Raw genomic sequence first — 14,075 nt, 5'->3', positions numbered from 1 at the left:
ATGGCTACATAAGTTAAATTTGACCCGACTAGTAGACCAAATGAAGGAAGATTTCTGAAGGTGGGATGTGCTCCCGCTGTCACTGGCTGGGAGGGTGCAGACAGTGAAAATGACGGTCCTCCCGAGATTCCTGTTTGTGTTTCAGTGTCTCCCCATCTTTATTCCACGGACCTTCTTTAAAAGGGTTAACAAGATGACCTCTGGCTTTGTCTGGGCGATAAGACCCCGCGAGTAAATAAGGGGATGCTGGAGCGTAGCCAGGGGGAGGGCGGGCTGGTGCTGCCGAACTTTAGTAATTATTATTTGGCGGCAAATATAGCCATGATCAGGAAGTGGGTGGTGGGGGGGGGGGTTGATGTGGGAGCTAGTAGAGGCGGCATCATGTAAGGGCACGAGTTTGGGGGAATTGGTAACGGCGCCTCTGCCGTTCCCGCCGGCACGGTACTCCACCAGCCCCGTGGTGGTGGCGGCTCTGAGAGTCTGGGGGCAATGGAGGAAACATATGGGAGCGGAGGGAGCATCGGTCTGGTCTCCAATTTGTAATAATCACCGGTTTGCCCCGGGAAGGGTGGATGGAGGGTTTCGGAGATGGCAAAGAGCAGGGATCGAGAGGATGGGAGATCTATTTATAGAGGGGAACTTTCCCAGCCTGAGGGGGTTGGAGAAGAAATTTGAATTAATGGGTGGAAATTAGCTTTGGTACCTGCAGGCGCAAGATTTCCTACGCTGGCAGGTCTCAACCTTCCCGCTCCTACCACCAAGGGAGATACTGGACAGGGTAGTTTCCAGAATGTGGGTGGGAGAAGGGAGGGTCTCTGACATTTATAAAGAACTCATGGGGTCAGAGGAAATGCAGACTGAGGAGCTGAAACACAAATGGGAAGAGGAGTTAGGAGGAGAGATAGAGGATGGTCTCTGGGCGGATGCGTTGAGTAGAGTCAACGCGTCCACAACATGTGCCAGGCTCAGCCTGATATAGTTTAAGGTCGTTCACCGGGCCTACATGACAGTGGCCCGGATGAGCAGGTTCTTTGGGACAGAAGACAAGTGAGCAAGGTGTGCGGGAGGACCAGCGAACCATGTTCATATGTTCTGGGCATACCCGAAGCTTAGGGGATTCTGGCAGGGGATGTCATGTCCAAGGTGTTAAAAACAAGGGTGGCACCGAGTCCAGAGGTGGCGATTTTCGGAGTGTCGGAAGATCCGGGAATCCAGGAGGAGGTAGAGGCAGACGTTCTGGTCTTTGCCTCCCTGGTAGCCCAGAGATGGATACTTTTAGCTTGGAGGGACTCAAAGCCCCCGAAGTCAGAGACCTGGCTTACGGACATGACTGGCTTTCTCTGTCTGGAGAAAATCAAGTTCGTCCTGAGAGGGTTAATGTTCGGGTTTGTCCGCAGGTGGCAGCCGTTCGTCGACTTCTTTGGGGAAAATTAACCATCAGCAGAGAGGGGGGGGGGGGTGGGGGGCTGGCAGTTGAGGTTTAGTTGTGCTTCGATTAGTGTGTAAGAAAGGTGAGACCTGTACGGGAAGAAGACGTCCTTTGCACTATGTTTATATTTGTATTGTCATGAGAATGTCACTTTAATAAATGTTTGGCTGCTCATGTTACTGCAGTGATGTCAGAGTGTGGGGGGAGCTGAGCTCTGGTTCTGCATTTTAGTTTCACTTTGAGAAAAACTTGGGTGTGTCTGCCTTTTTGGTTTAGTTTTTCAGTGTGTTGCAGCTGAAGTCAGACAAAGCAGCTGTATTGTTGATCTCGGCCATGACGGACTATCTCTTAATCATTTGGTGAATTCAGAATTATAAATGTTTTCAGTATTGAATGTAAACCCTGATGTGCTTCTGTTTAGAGGTTTGTTAAGTCTTCTGGGTGTTAAAAGGACAGCACACAGATTACTTAGTGTTGTATTCTTTGGGGGATGTATTTGAATTAATGGTTGCTAAGATGTTCACTGTTTGTTTTAAAAAGGTGAACTTGAGTTCATAGAATAAACATTGTTTTGTTTTAAAAAATACTGGTCCATTTCTGCTGTACCATACCTGTAGAGTGCGCCGTGTGCTCCCCATGCCACAATCTATTAAAAGTTGTGGGTCAGGTGAACTCCATGATACAATTTGGGATTCTCTAAACCCTGACCATAACAGTATGTACACTGTTTCTTCTGTTATTGTTATAAAATCATAAATATCTCAATAAAATGTTTATTAAAAAAAAAACTCCCTCCAATAATGGGAAGCGGGGTTGGGAGGAGGGAGCACTTGGGGAGTCTGGAGTGAGGCACTGCGTAGGGTAAACGGGACCTCTTCTCGTGCAATGATGAGCTTGATACAGTTTAAGGTGGTGCACATGACTTGGGTGAGGGGCTGTTTAGCACAGAGCTAAATCGCGGGCTTTGAAAGCAGACCAAGGCAGGCCAGCAGCACGGTTCGTATTCCCGTAACAGCCACCCCGAACAGGCGCTGGAATGTGGCGACTAGGGGCTTTTCACAGTAACCTCATTTGAAGCCTACTTGTGACAATAAGCGATTTTCATTTCATTTTTCATTTCAATGAGTGGGTTTACATAGAACATACAGTGCAGAAGGAGGCCATTCGGCCCATCGAGTCTGCACCGACCCACATTAAGCCCTCACTTGCACCCTATCCCCGCAACTCAATAACCCCTCCCAACCCTTATGGATACTACAGGCAATTTAGCATGGCCAATCCACCTAACCTGCACGTCTTGGGACTGTGGGAGGAAACCGGAACACCAAGAGGAAACCCACACAGACACGGGGAGAATGTGAAAACTCCGCACAGACAGTGACCCAGCGGGGAATCGAGCCTGGGACCCTGGCGCTGTGAAGCTTGTGCTACCATGCTGCCCTACTGTTCTTTCACGGGGTAGCATATGAGTGTGAGAGGTGTGGGCGGGAGCCAGTGAATCACATGCACATGTTTTGGGGTTGCGAAAAATTGGGAAGATTCTGGACAGGAGTGTTCGCAGTCTTAGCCAGGATAGTGGCGGAGGAGGTGGACGCGGACTCTTTGGTGGCGATATTTGGGGTTTCAGAGAAGCTGGAGCTCATGGAGAGGAGGAAGGTCGATGTCGTGGCCTACGCCTCTCTGATTGCACGGCAGCAAATTTTCTGGAGTGGCTGTCAGCATCGCCACCGGAGGTAGCGGTTTGGTTGGGTGACCTTTACGTCTTCCTGCGGTTAGAGAAGATAAAGTATGAGTTAAGGGGTTCAGCAGGGGGGGATGTTTGTGACCGTGTTTGAGGGGCTGTTCATCACGGAGGGGTGGGCGAAAAAGGGGAAAAATCTGTACAGACTGTATAGTTGATTACTGTATAGTTGATTGCTGGGAAGTATGTTTCCCGGGGTGTTTATTTGCTGTAACCTGTTTTGATACAAGTTTGTAATAAAATACATTTAAAAAACAACTCCCTCCAATACCCCTCCAGTTTCAGGCAGGACCAAAACATGTGAACATGGTTTGCAGAGCTCCTCCCACAGCGCTCACATACATCCTCCACCCCTCAAAGAGTCAGCCTTCGCCTCGTTGATCACTCGCAGGCGAGTTCTGTTGGAGTGGAGGTTAGTTTCACCACCCAGTGCCTCGATGTGCTGGGGGATCTCATGACGTTTTTGCATCTTGAGAAAGTTAAATACACGGCAAGTGGTGCAATTGAGGGGTTCTACAAAAGATGGCGGCCTTTATTGTGTTCTTTAAGAGCTAGTCACTGTCGGCTGTTAAGGGGGAGATTGATGCTGCTGTGTTTGTTTTTTTGTTTTGTTTTACGGTTTTGTATTTATTAAAAACAATTAGTAAAACTATTTTTTAAAGATTAATATATCCAGGTCCCTCTGTACCGTAGCAGTAACCCACCATCTAAATAATGTTCTGCTTTTCTATTCTTCCTGCCGAGTGGACAGCCTCAAATTTCCGACATTATGCACAATCTGCCAAATTTTTGCCCACTCACTTAACCTGCTCATATCCCTTTGCAGACTTTTTGTATGCTCCTTCCAACTTGCTTTCCTACCCATCTTCCTTTGACCAGCAGATTTGGCCACAATTCAGTCAGTCTCTTCATCCAAGTCAGTACTATAGATCGTGGGCAGCACGGTAGCATTGTGGATAGCACAATTCCATTCACAGCTCCAGGGTCCAAGGTTCGATTCTGGCTTGGGGCACTGTCTGTGCGGAGTCTGCATGTTCTCCCCGTGTGTGCGTGGATTTCCTCCGGGTGCTCCGGTTTCCTCCCACAATCCAAAGATGTGCAGGTTAGGTGGATTGGCCATGCTAAATTGCCCTTAGTGTCCAAAATTGCCCGTAGTGTTGGGTGGGGTTACTGGGTTATGGGGATTGGGTGGAGGTGTTGACCTTGGGAAGGGTGCTCTTTCCAAGAGCCAGTGCAGACTCGATGGGCCGAATGGCCTCCTTCTGTACTGTAAATTCTATGATAATCGTAAATGGGCGAGGCCCCCAGAACTGCTCCCTGTGGCACTCCACCAGTTACAGTTTGCCAATCAAAATGATAATAAAATAAATACACCCGTGAGAGATCTGCCTGGCTTGCACGGACCAAAGAGAACATGTTGGAACCCAACTGAAAGATTGGGGTTGCCAACTTTATATCACCATATTGCTGGAGGTTTGATCACATAATCTCGAGCGGAGGACTCTTATCCGGATAATCTCCCCCGCAGTTCAATATGTTTAATAATTAGGAAAAGTACGTGTCCAAAGATAATATATTTAAAAAGCCCCTCATTTCAACCTGAATTCCAAGAGACTCCTAGTGAAGCAGTTGGCAGGATTTTTTTTTAATAAATGTTTTTTATTGGGTTTTTGAACAAAGTATATTTACCGTTATGTACACAGAATAAAAATAAATAAATATATAAGAGCACCCACAAACCAACAAAAAAAAAAGACTGGTAGGGTATTATGCACTAGCCAGTTGGGAGGATTGGGGCTTCCTGCAAAGGGATATGGGACTGGCTCAGGTTTCTGCAATAAATAAACAGGCGCATGCGGCTCGGGAGCGGCGAGAAAACGAAAGTGAATGAAGTGAGAGAGCGGGAAGTGAGAGAATTTGGCCGCCCGGGCCGCTCTTTCACTCGGAAGCCGGCGCTTCGCACGGGGAAAGTGAGGTGAAAATGTGGCGGCGACACAGCAGCGCCCTGGCCGCCTTCCTCTACGCGTCGGTGGCTCAGCTGCAGGTTCCTGTGAGAGGAGCAGCGGCAACCCCCTCAGGTAATTTCACCCGACCCTCTTCATTGTAAAACAGCGAATTAAAAGCCGCACCCGTGCGTCGTAACACGTATTCGTTCAAAGATGCAGGGAGGTGAATCGTGCCCGAACTCTCCAACCCTGAAAGCAGGAGGGGCCAGAAAGCCGGGCAGTCCGCACTCGCCAACGCCCTGAGCGCCGACTGTTCCAGCTAGATGGGTCTGAGGAGAACCGCAGTTTGTCTCCGCACCAAACTCCACCTCCGGTTCAGACAGGCGACGGCTCCTCTTAGCCAGTCGGTGAAGTGGAGGCCTCTTTAAGACAATAACATCTTCAGCGATAGTTATTGCTTTAGGAAAGTAATCCTGAAATATTTTAACCATCTGCTTATGCGACCTCAATGAGGCTTGATTTTAAGGTAATTATTTTTTAAAAAGTTTAATTTTGAAAACAGTAAGAGAAGTGCAGGGAATGGAAATTTGACTATGGGCTTTACCCCTTCGTTTCATTCTGACAGACACCTCTGACTGTCTTGTGCTCACCTGCCGATCTGTAACTTATACTTACACGCTTTTTGGTATATACAGGCCACATTTGCATATTTTTCACAAGGGGCTGATGAGCAAATTTCAGAAAGATGTTTGGCACAAAAATAAATTGAATTTCAAAAAGGTTTGCGGTTTTAAGGAAAGCAGCGATTGCTAAGCAAAGGTACAGCGCTACCATACTCATAAATTATTAGGTTTTGAAAATATGTCATAAAAATAACCGGTGTGTGAGAGGTGGGTATGTGGGGGGTGCATTTGTATGTTGTATGAGGTGGTATGTGAGTGAGAAACCTGAGGCCGGGTGTAAGTACCACTCACTCCCTCTCCCCACCCACAGCCACTCCCTCTCCCCACCCACAGCCACTCCCTCTCCCCACCCACAGCCACTCCCTCTCCCCACCCACAGCCACTCCCTCTCCCCACCCACAGCCACTCCCTCTCCCCACCCACCCACAGCCACTCCCTCTCCCCACAGCCACTCCCTCTCCCCACCCAGCCACAGCCACTCCCTCTCCCCACCCAGCCACAGCCACTCCCTCTCCCCACCCAGCCACAGCCACTCCCTCTCCCCACCCAGCCACAGCCACTCCCTCTCCCCACCCAGCCACAGCCACTCCCTCTCCCCACCCACCCACAGCCACTCCCTCTCCCCACCCACCCACAGCCACTCCCTCTCCCCACCCACCCACAGCCACTCCCTCTCCCCACCCACCCACAGCCTCTCCCCACCCAGCCACAGCCACTCCCTCTCCCCACCCAGCCACAGCCACTCCCTCTCCCCACCCAGCCACAGCCACTCCCTCTCCCCACCCAGCCACAGCCACTCCCTCTCCCCACCCACCCACTGTCACTCCCTCTCCCCACCCACCCACCCACTGCCACTCCCTCTCCCCACCCACCCACCCACTGCCACTCCCTCTCCCCACCCACCCACCCACTGCCACTCCCTCTCCCCACCCACCCACCCACTGCCACTCCCTCTCCCCACCCACCCACCCACTGCCACTCCCTCTCCCCACCCACCCACCCACTGCCACTCCCTCTCCCCACCCACCCACCCACTGCCACTCCCTCTCCCCACCCACCCACCCACTGCCACTCCCTCTCCCCACCCACCCACCCACTGCCACTCCCTCTCCCCACCCACCCACTGCCACTCCCTCTCCCCACCCACCCACAGCCACTCCCTCTCCCCACCCACCCACAGCCACTCCCTCTCCCCACCCACCCACAGCCACTCCCTCTCCCCACCCACCCACAGCCACTCCCTCTCCCCACCCACCCACAGCCACTCCCTCTCCCCACCCACCCACAGCCACTCCCTCTCCCCACCCACAGCCACTCCCTCTCCCCACCCACAGCCACTCCCTCTCCCCACCCACCCACAGCCACTCCCTCTCCCCACCCACCCACAGCCACTCCCTCTCCCCACCCACCCACAGCCACTCCCTCTCCCCACCCACAGCCACTCCCTCTCCCCACCCACAGCCACTCCCTCTCCCCACCCACCCACAGCCACTCCCTCTCCCCACCCACCCACAGCCACTCCCTCTCCCCACCCACCCACAGCCACTCCCTCTCCCCACCCACCCACAGCCACTCCCTCTCCCCACCCACCCACAGCCACTCCCTCTCCCCACCCACCCACAGCCACTCCCTCTCCCCACCCACCCACAGCCACTCCCTCTCCCCACCCACCCACAGCCACTCCCTCTCCCCACCCACCCACAGCCACTCCCTCTCCCCACCCACCCACAGCCACTCCCTCTCCCCACCCACCCACAGCCACTCCCTCTCCCCACCCACCCACAGCCACTCCCTCTCCCCACCCACCCACAGCCACTCCCTCTCCCCACCCACCCACAGCCACTCCCTCTCCCCACCCACCCACAGCCTCTCCCTCTCCCCACCCACCCACAGCCTCTCCCTCTCCCCACCCACCCACAGCCACTCCCTCTCCCCACCCACCCACAGCCACTCCCTCTCCCCACCCACCCACAGCCACTCCCTCTCCCCACCCACCCACAGCCACTCCCTCTCCCCACCCACCCACAGCCACTCCCTCTTCCCACCCACCCACAGCCACTCCCTCTCCCCACCCACCCACAGCCACTCCCTCTCCCCACCCACCCACAGCCACTCCCTCTCCCCACCCACCCACAGCCACTCCCTCTCCCCACCCACCCACAGCCACTCCCTCTCCCCACCCACCCACAGCCACTCCCTCTCCCCACCCACCCACAGCCACGCCCTCTCCCCACCCACCCACACACGCCCTCTCCCCACCCCCACACACGCCCTCTCCCCACCCCCACACACGCCCTCTCCCCACCCCCACACACGCCCTCTCCCCACCCCCACACACGCCCTCTCCCCACCCCCACACACGCCCTCTCCCCACCCCCACACACGCCCTCTCCCCACCCCCACACACGCCCTCTCCCCACCCCCACACACGCCCTCTCCCCACCCCCACACAGCCACTCATACCCCCCCTCCTCACCCCCACACACAGCCACTCATACCCCCCTCCTCACCCCCACACACAGCCACTCATACCCCCCCTCCCCACACACCCACTCACTCCCCCCTCCCCACACACCCACTCACTCCCCCCCCCTCCCCACACACCCACTCCCACCCACTCCCCCCCCACACACCCACTCCCCCCCACACCCACTCCCCCCCACACCCACTCCCCCCCCCACACCCACTCCCCCCCCCACACCCACTCCCCCCCCCCACACCCACTCCCCCCCCACACCCACTCCCCCCCCACACCCACTCCCCCCCCACACCCACTCCCCCCCCACACCCACTCCCCCCCCACACCCACTCCCCCCCCACACCCACTCCCCCCCCACACCCACTCCCCCCCCACACCCACTCCCCCCCCACACCCACTCCCCCCCCACACCCACTCCCCCCCCACACCCACTCCCCCCCCACACCCACTCCCCCCCACACCCACTCCCCCCCCACACCCACTCCCCCCCCACACCCACTCCCCCCCACACCCACTCCCCCCCCACACCCACTCCCCCCCACACCCACTCCCCCCCACACCCACTCCCCCCCACACCCACTCCCCCCCCACACCCACTCCCCCCCCACACCCACTCCCCCCCCACACCCACTCCCCCCCCACACCCACTCCCCCCCACACCCACTCCCCCCCACACCCACTCCCCCCCCACACCCACTCCCCCCCCACACCCACTCCCCCCCCACACCCACTCCCCCCCCACACCCACTCCCCCCCCCACACCCACTCCCCCCCCACACCCACTCCCCCCCCACACCCACTCCCCCCCCACACCCACTCCCCCCCCACACCCACTCCCCCCCCACACCCACTCCCCCCCCACACCCACTCCCCCCCCACACCCACTCCCCCCCACACCCACTCCCCCCCCACACCCACTCCCCCCCCACACCCACTCCCCCCCCACACCCACTCCCCCCCCACACCCACTCCCCCCCCACACCCACTCCCCCCCCACACCCACTCCCCCCCCACACCCACTCCCCCCCCACACCCACTCCCCCCCCACACCCACTCCCCCCCCACACCCACTCCCCCCCCCACACCCACTCCCCCCCCCACACCCACTCCCCCCCCCACACCCACTCCCCCCCCCACACCCACTCCCCCCCCCACACCCACTCCCCCCCCCCCACACCCACTCCCCCCCCCCCACACCCACTCCCCCCCCCCCCACACCCACTCCCCCCCCCCCACACCCACTCCCCCCCCCCCCACACCCACTCCCCCCCCCCCACACCCACTCCCCCCCCCACACCCACTCCCCCCCCCACACCCACTCCCCCCCCCACACCCACTCCCCCCCCACACCCACTCCCCCCCCCACACCCACTCCCCCCCCCCACACCCACTCCCCCCCCCACACCCACTCCCCCCCCCACACCCACTCCCCCCCCCACACCCACTCCCCCCCCCACACCCACTCCCCCCCCCCACACCCACTCCCCCCCCACACCCACTCCCCCCCACACCCACTCCCCCCCCACACCCACTCCCCCCCCACACCCACTCCCCCCCCACACCCACTCCCCCCCCACACCCACTCCCCCCCCACACCCACTCCCCCCCACACCCACTCCCCCCCCACACCCACTCCCCCCCCACACCCACTCCCCCCCCACACCCACTCCCCCCCCACACCCACTCCCCCCCCACACCCACTCCCCCCCCACACCCACTCCCCCCCCACACCCACTCCCCCCCCACACCCACTCCCCCCCCACACCCACTCCCCCCCCACACCCACTCCCCCCCACACCCACTCCCCCCCCCACACCCACTCCCCCCCCACACCCACTCCCCCCCCACACCCACTCCCCCCCCACACCCACTCCCCCCCCACACCCACTCCCCCCCCACACCCACTCCCCCCCCCACACCCACTCCCCCCCCACACCCACTCCCCCCCCACACCCACTCCCCCCCCACACCCACTCCCCCCCCCCCCACACCCACTCCCCCCCCCCCCCCCCACACAGCCACTCACTCCCCCCCCCCCCACACACACACACTCAGCCACTCCCTCCCCCACACACACACATACACTCAGCCACTGGCTACCCCCCCCCCCCACGCACACACAGCCACTCGTTCCCCCACACATACACTCAGCCACTCACTCCCCCCACCCACACACAGCCACTCACTCCCCCCAACAACACACAGCCACTCACCCCCCCCCACACACACACACTCAGCCACTCACTTCCCCCCTCCCACACACCCACTCATTTCCCCCCCCCCCAACACACTCAGCCACTCACTCCCCCCCCCCCCCCATTCATACAGCCAATCACTCTTTTTCTCCCCCCCCCCCCCCCCCCACACTCAGCCACTCCCCCCACACACACACATACTCTCAGCCACTGGCTCCCCCCCCCCATACACACACACAGCCACTCGTTCCCCCCATTCCCACCCCCACACACACTCAGCCACTCGCTCACCCTACCCACCCACACACTCAGCCACCCGCCCACACTCAGCCACTCGCTCCCCCCCCCACACACACACATACAGCCAATCGCCCCCCCCCCCACACACACACAGCCACTCACTCCCCCCTAAACTCAGCCACTGGCTCCCCCTCCCCCCCCACCACACACACACAGCCACTGGTTCCCCCACACACACACACACTCAGCCACTCACTCCCCCCACCCACACTCAGCCACTCACTCCCCCCACCCACACACAGCCACTCACTCCCCCCACCCACACACAGCCACTCACTCCCCCCACCCACACACAGCCACTCACTCCCCCCACCCACACACAGCCACTCACTCCCCCCACCCACACACAGCCACTCCCCCCCACCCACACACACACACACTCCCCACCCCCCCCACACACACACACACTCAGCCACTCACTCCACCCCCCACCCACTCACTCAGCCACTCACTTCCCCCCCCCCCCACACACCCACTCATTTCCCCCCCCCCCCACACACACACAGCCACTCACTCCCCCTCCCCCCCACTCACACACAGCCAATCACTCTTTCCCCCCCCCCCCACACTCAGCCACTCCCTCCCCCCACACACGCACATACTCTCAGCCACTGGCTCCCCCCACACACACACACAGCCACTCGCTCACCCTACCCACCCACACACTCAGCCACCCGCCCACACTCAGCCACTCGCTCCCCCCCACACACACACATTCAGCCAATCCCCACACACACACACACACACACACACACAGCCACTCGCCCCCCCCCCCCCACACACACACACACTCAGCCACTCGCTCACCACCTCGCGCGCACACAGCCACTCGCTTCCCCCCACACACACACACAGCCGCTCGTTCTCTTCCCCCCCCCCCCCCCCCCACACACACAAACGCACTCAGCCACCCACCCACTCGCTCCCCCCCACACACACACAGCCAATCGTCCCCCTCCACACACACACACACAGCCAATCGCCCCCTCCACACACACACACACACACACACACACACACTCAGCCACTCGCTCCCCACCCACCCACACACAGCCAATCGCTCCCCCTCCACACACACAACCACTCGCTCCCCCCACTCACACCCACTCACTCCCCCCATCCACCCCCACACATACACTCAGCCACTCCCTCCCCCCCACCCAACCACTCGCTCCCCACCCACCCACCCACCCACACACACACACACACACAGCCACTCGTTTCTCCCAGCCCCACACACACATAGCCAATCGCTCCCCACACCCTCACACACACACTCAACCACACGCTCAGCCCCCACACACACACTCAGCCACTTGCTCCCCCCCACCCAGGGAGACACAGACTCTTATACTCCGCCTTACTGCGCGGAATCAGCAGGCAGGCTTCACCAATGACCTTCCTGTCTCAGGTACCTAGGTATCGTAATACCCCTAATAATGACTACCACATTCACCCCTGTTTAAAAAAAAAAAAAAAAAATGCATCCAGCGGGGGTGGTGGTCTCGTGTCATACAGGTGCAGAGGTTATGGTGGTACCCGTCGGTGGTACAGTTACATGTCACAACTATTTACAGTATTCATTTTACATGTACATATCAGAATAAAGCAATTAGTCGATCGGGGGCCCTGGTCATCCTCTGTGATCGTCGCAGTTTTGGCGGTGATGCAGGCGCCGGCTCGGGTATCCGTGACTCCGGGAGCGTGACTTCGGCTTCTTCGGTAGCTTCATCACCCCTGGGTGGGACCAGTGGAAAAGTCAATCCACCTGGGAACGGGGCAGCCGTGGGGTGCGCCGGTGGGAGGGAGGGAGGGTGGGGTTGGTGGTGGGGTGTGTGGGTGGGGATCCAGCAGGCGCCAGGTCCCGTAGGGAGAACGTATCGTGCCGGCCGTCGGGGTACGCCACGTAGGCGTACTGAGGGTTAGCGTGAAGGAGGTGGACCCTCTCTACCAATGGGTCCGACTTGTGCGCCCGCACGTGTTTGCGGAGCAGAATGGGTCCAGGAGCTGCCAGCCAGGTTGGGAGCGAGGTCCCGGAGGAGGACTTCCTAGGGAAGACAAGGAGACGTTCATGAGGTGTTTCGTTTGTCGTGGTGCATAGCAGTGATCGGATGAAGTGGAGTGCATCGAGAAGGACCTCCTGCCAGGTGGAGACTGGGAGATTCCTGGACCGTAGGGCCAGTAGGACGGTCTTCCAGACCGTTCCGTTCTCCCTCTCCACCTGTCCGTTTCCCTGGGGGTTATAACTGTACCTGCGCTGCTGGGGGAAACTTCTAGTCCGATAAATTGATGCTCGATCAATGACTCCAGAAGCAAGATTGAAAGACAATTGAAGGCTTTATTGGACTAGATGTTTCCCCCAGCAGCGCAGGTACAGAATGGAGCTGCTAGGGAGACACAGACTCTTATACTCCGCCTTACTGGGCGGAATCAGCAGGCAGGCTTCACCAATGACCTTCCTGTCTCAGGTACCTAAGTACCGTAATACCCCTAATACAGACTACCACACTCTCGTTATCCAGGGTTCCCGAAATTTGCCATATTTATCCTCCTTCCTCACAGGAACATGCCGGTTCTGAATTCCTTTTAACTGACATTTGAAAGCCTCCCACATGTCAGATGTTGATTTACCCTCGAAAATCCATCCCCAATCTATGTTCTTCAGTTCCCACCTAATATTGTTATAATTAGCTTTCCCCCAATTTAGCACATTCACCCTCAGACCACTCTTATCCTTGTCCACCAGCACTTTAAAACTTTAATACAGGGGAAATGTTCCCCTGCTGAAACTTCTACCACCTGGCCAGGCTCATTCCCCAATACCAGGTCCAGTACAGCCCCCTCCCTAGTTGGACTATCAACATATTGTTTTAAGAAGCCCTCCTGGATGCTCCTTACAAACTCTGACCCATCCAAGCCCCTGGCACTAAGTGAGTCCCAGTCAATATTGGGGAAGTTAAAGTCTCCCATCACAACAACACTGTTGCTTTTACACCTTTCCAAAATCTGTCTACCTATCTGCTCCTCTATCTCCCACTGGCTGTTGGGAGGCCTGTAGTAAACCCCCCAACAGACAGTGACCCAGAGCCGGGATCGAACCCGTAACCTTGGTGCCGTGAGGCAGCAGTGCTACGCCACCTTGCTGCCCCTCACCTCCAGGTTTCTAAATATCCTTTCAAACAAGGCTTCCTCTCCACTGTTTTAGCAAGGATTCTCTTCCAGGTTTTCCAACTCTCGTTTCAGTATTTCTTTTGTCTTTAATTGTCACAGCATCCAAACCTCTACATAAAAACTCAGATACT

The 14,075-nt window shown here is 58.1% G+C and overlaps 1 protein-coding gene across 1 annotated transcript in view; it reads left to right on the top strand.

Moving 5' to 3' along the window:
- Positions 1-4,981: 4,981 nt before the first annotated feature.
- LOC140392761 (nuclear envelope integral membrane protein 1a-like) overlaps positions 4,982-14,075 on the top strand; it is a 130,745-nt gene continuing 121,651 nt past the window's right edge. The window contains exon 1 of the mRNA XM_072478387.1: positions 4,982-5,248. Within this exon, the coding sequence (XP_072334488.1) occupies positions 5,152-5,248 (97 nt within the window). The 5' untranslated portion in view covers positions 4,982-5,151. The remainder of the gene's footprint in view (positions 5,249-14,075) is intronic.

The sequence above is a fragment of the Scyliorhinus torazame genome, chromosome 2, assembly GCF_047496885.1.
Source record: "Scyliorhinus torazame isolate Kashiwa2021f chromosome 2, sScyTor2.1, whole genome shotgun sequence".
NCBI lineage: Eukaryota > Metazoa > Chordata > Chondrichthyes > Carcharhiniformes > Scyliorhinidae > Scyliorhinus > Scyliorhinus torazame.
The sequence above is the reverse complement of the archived record's forward strand: the minus strand, read 5'-3'. Positions and strand labels throughout refer to the sequence as shown.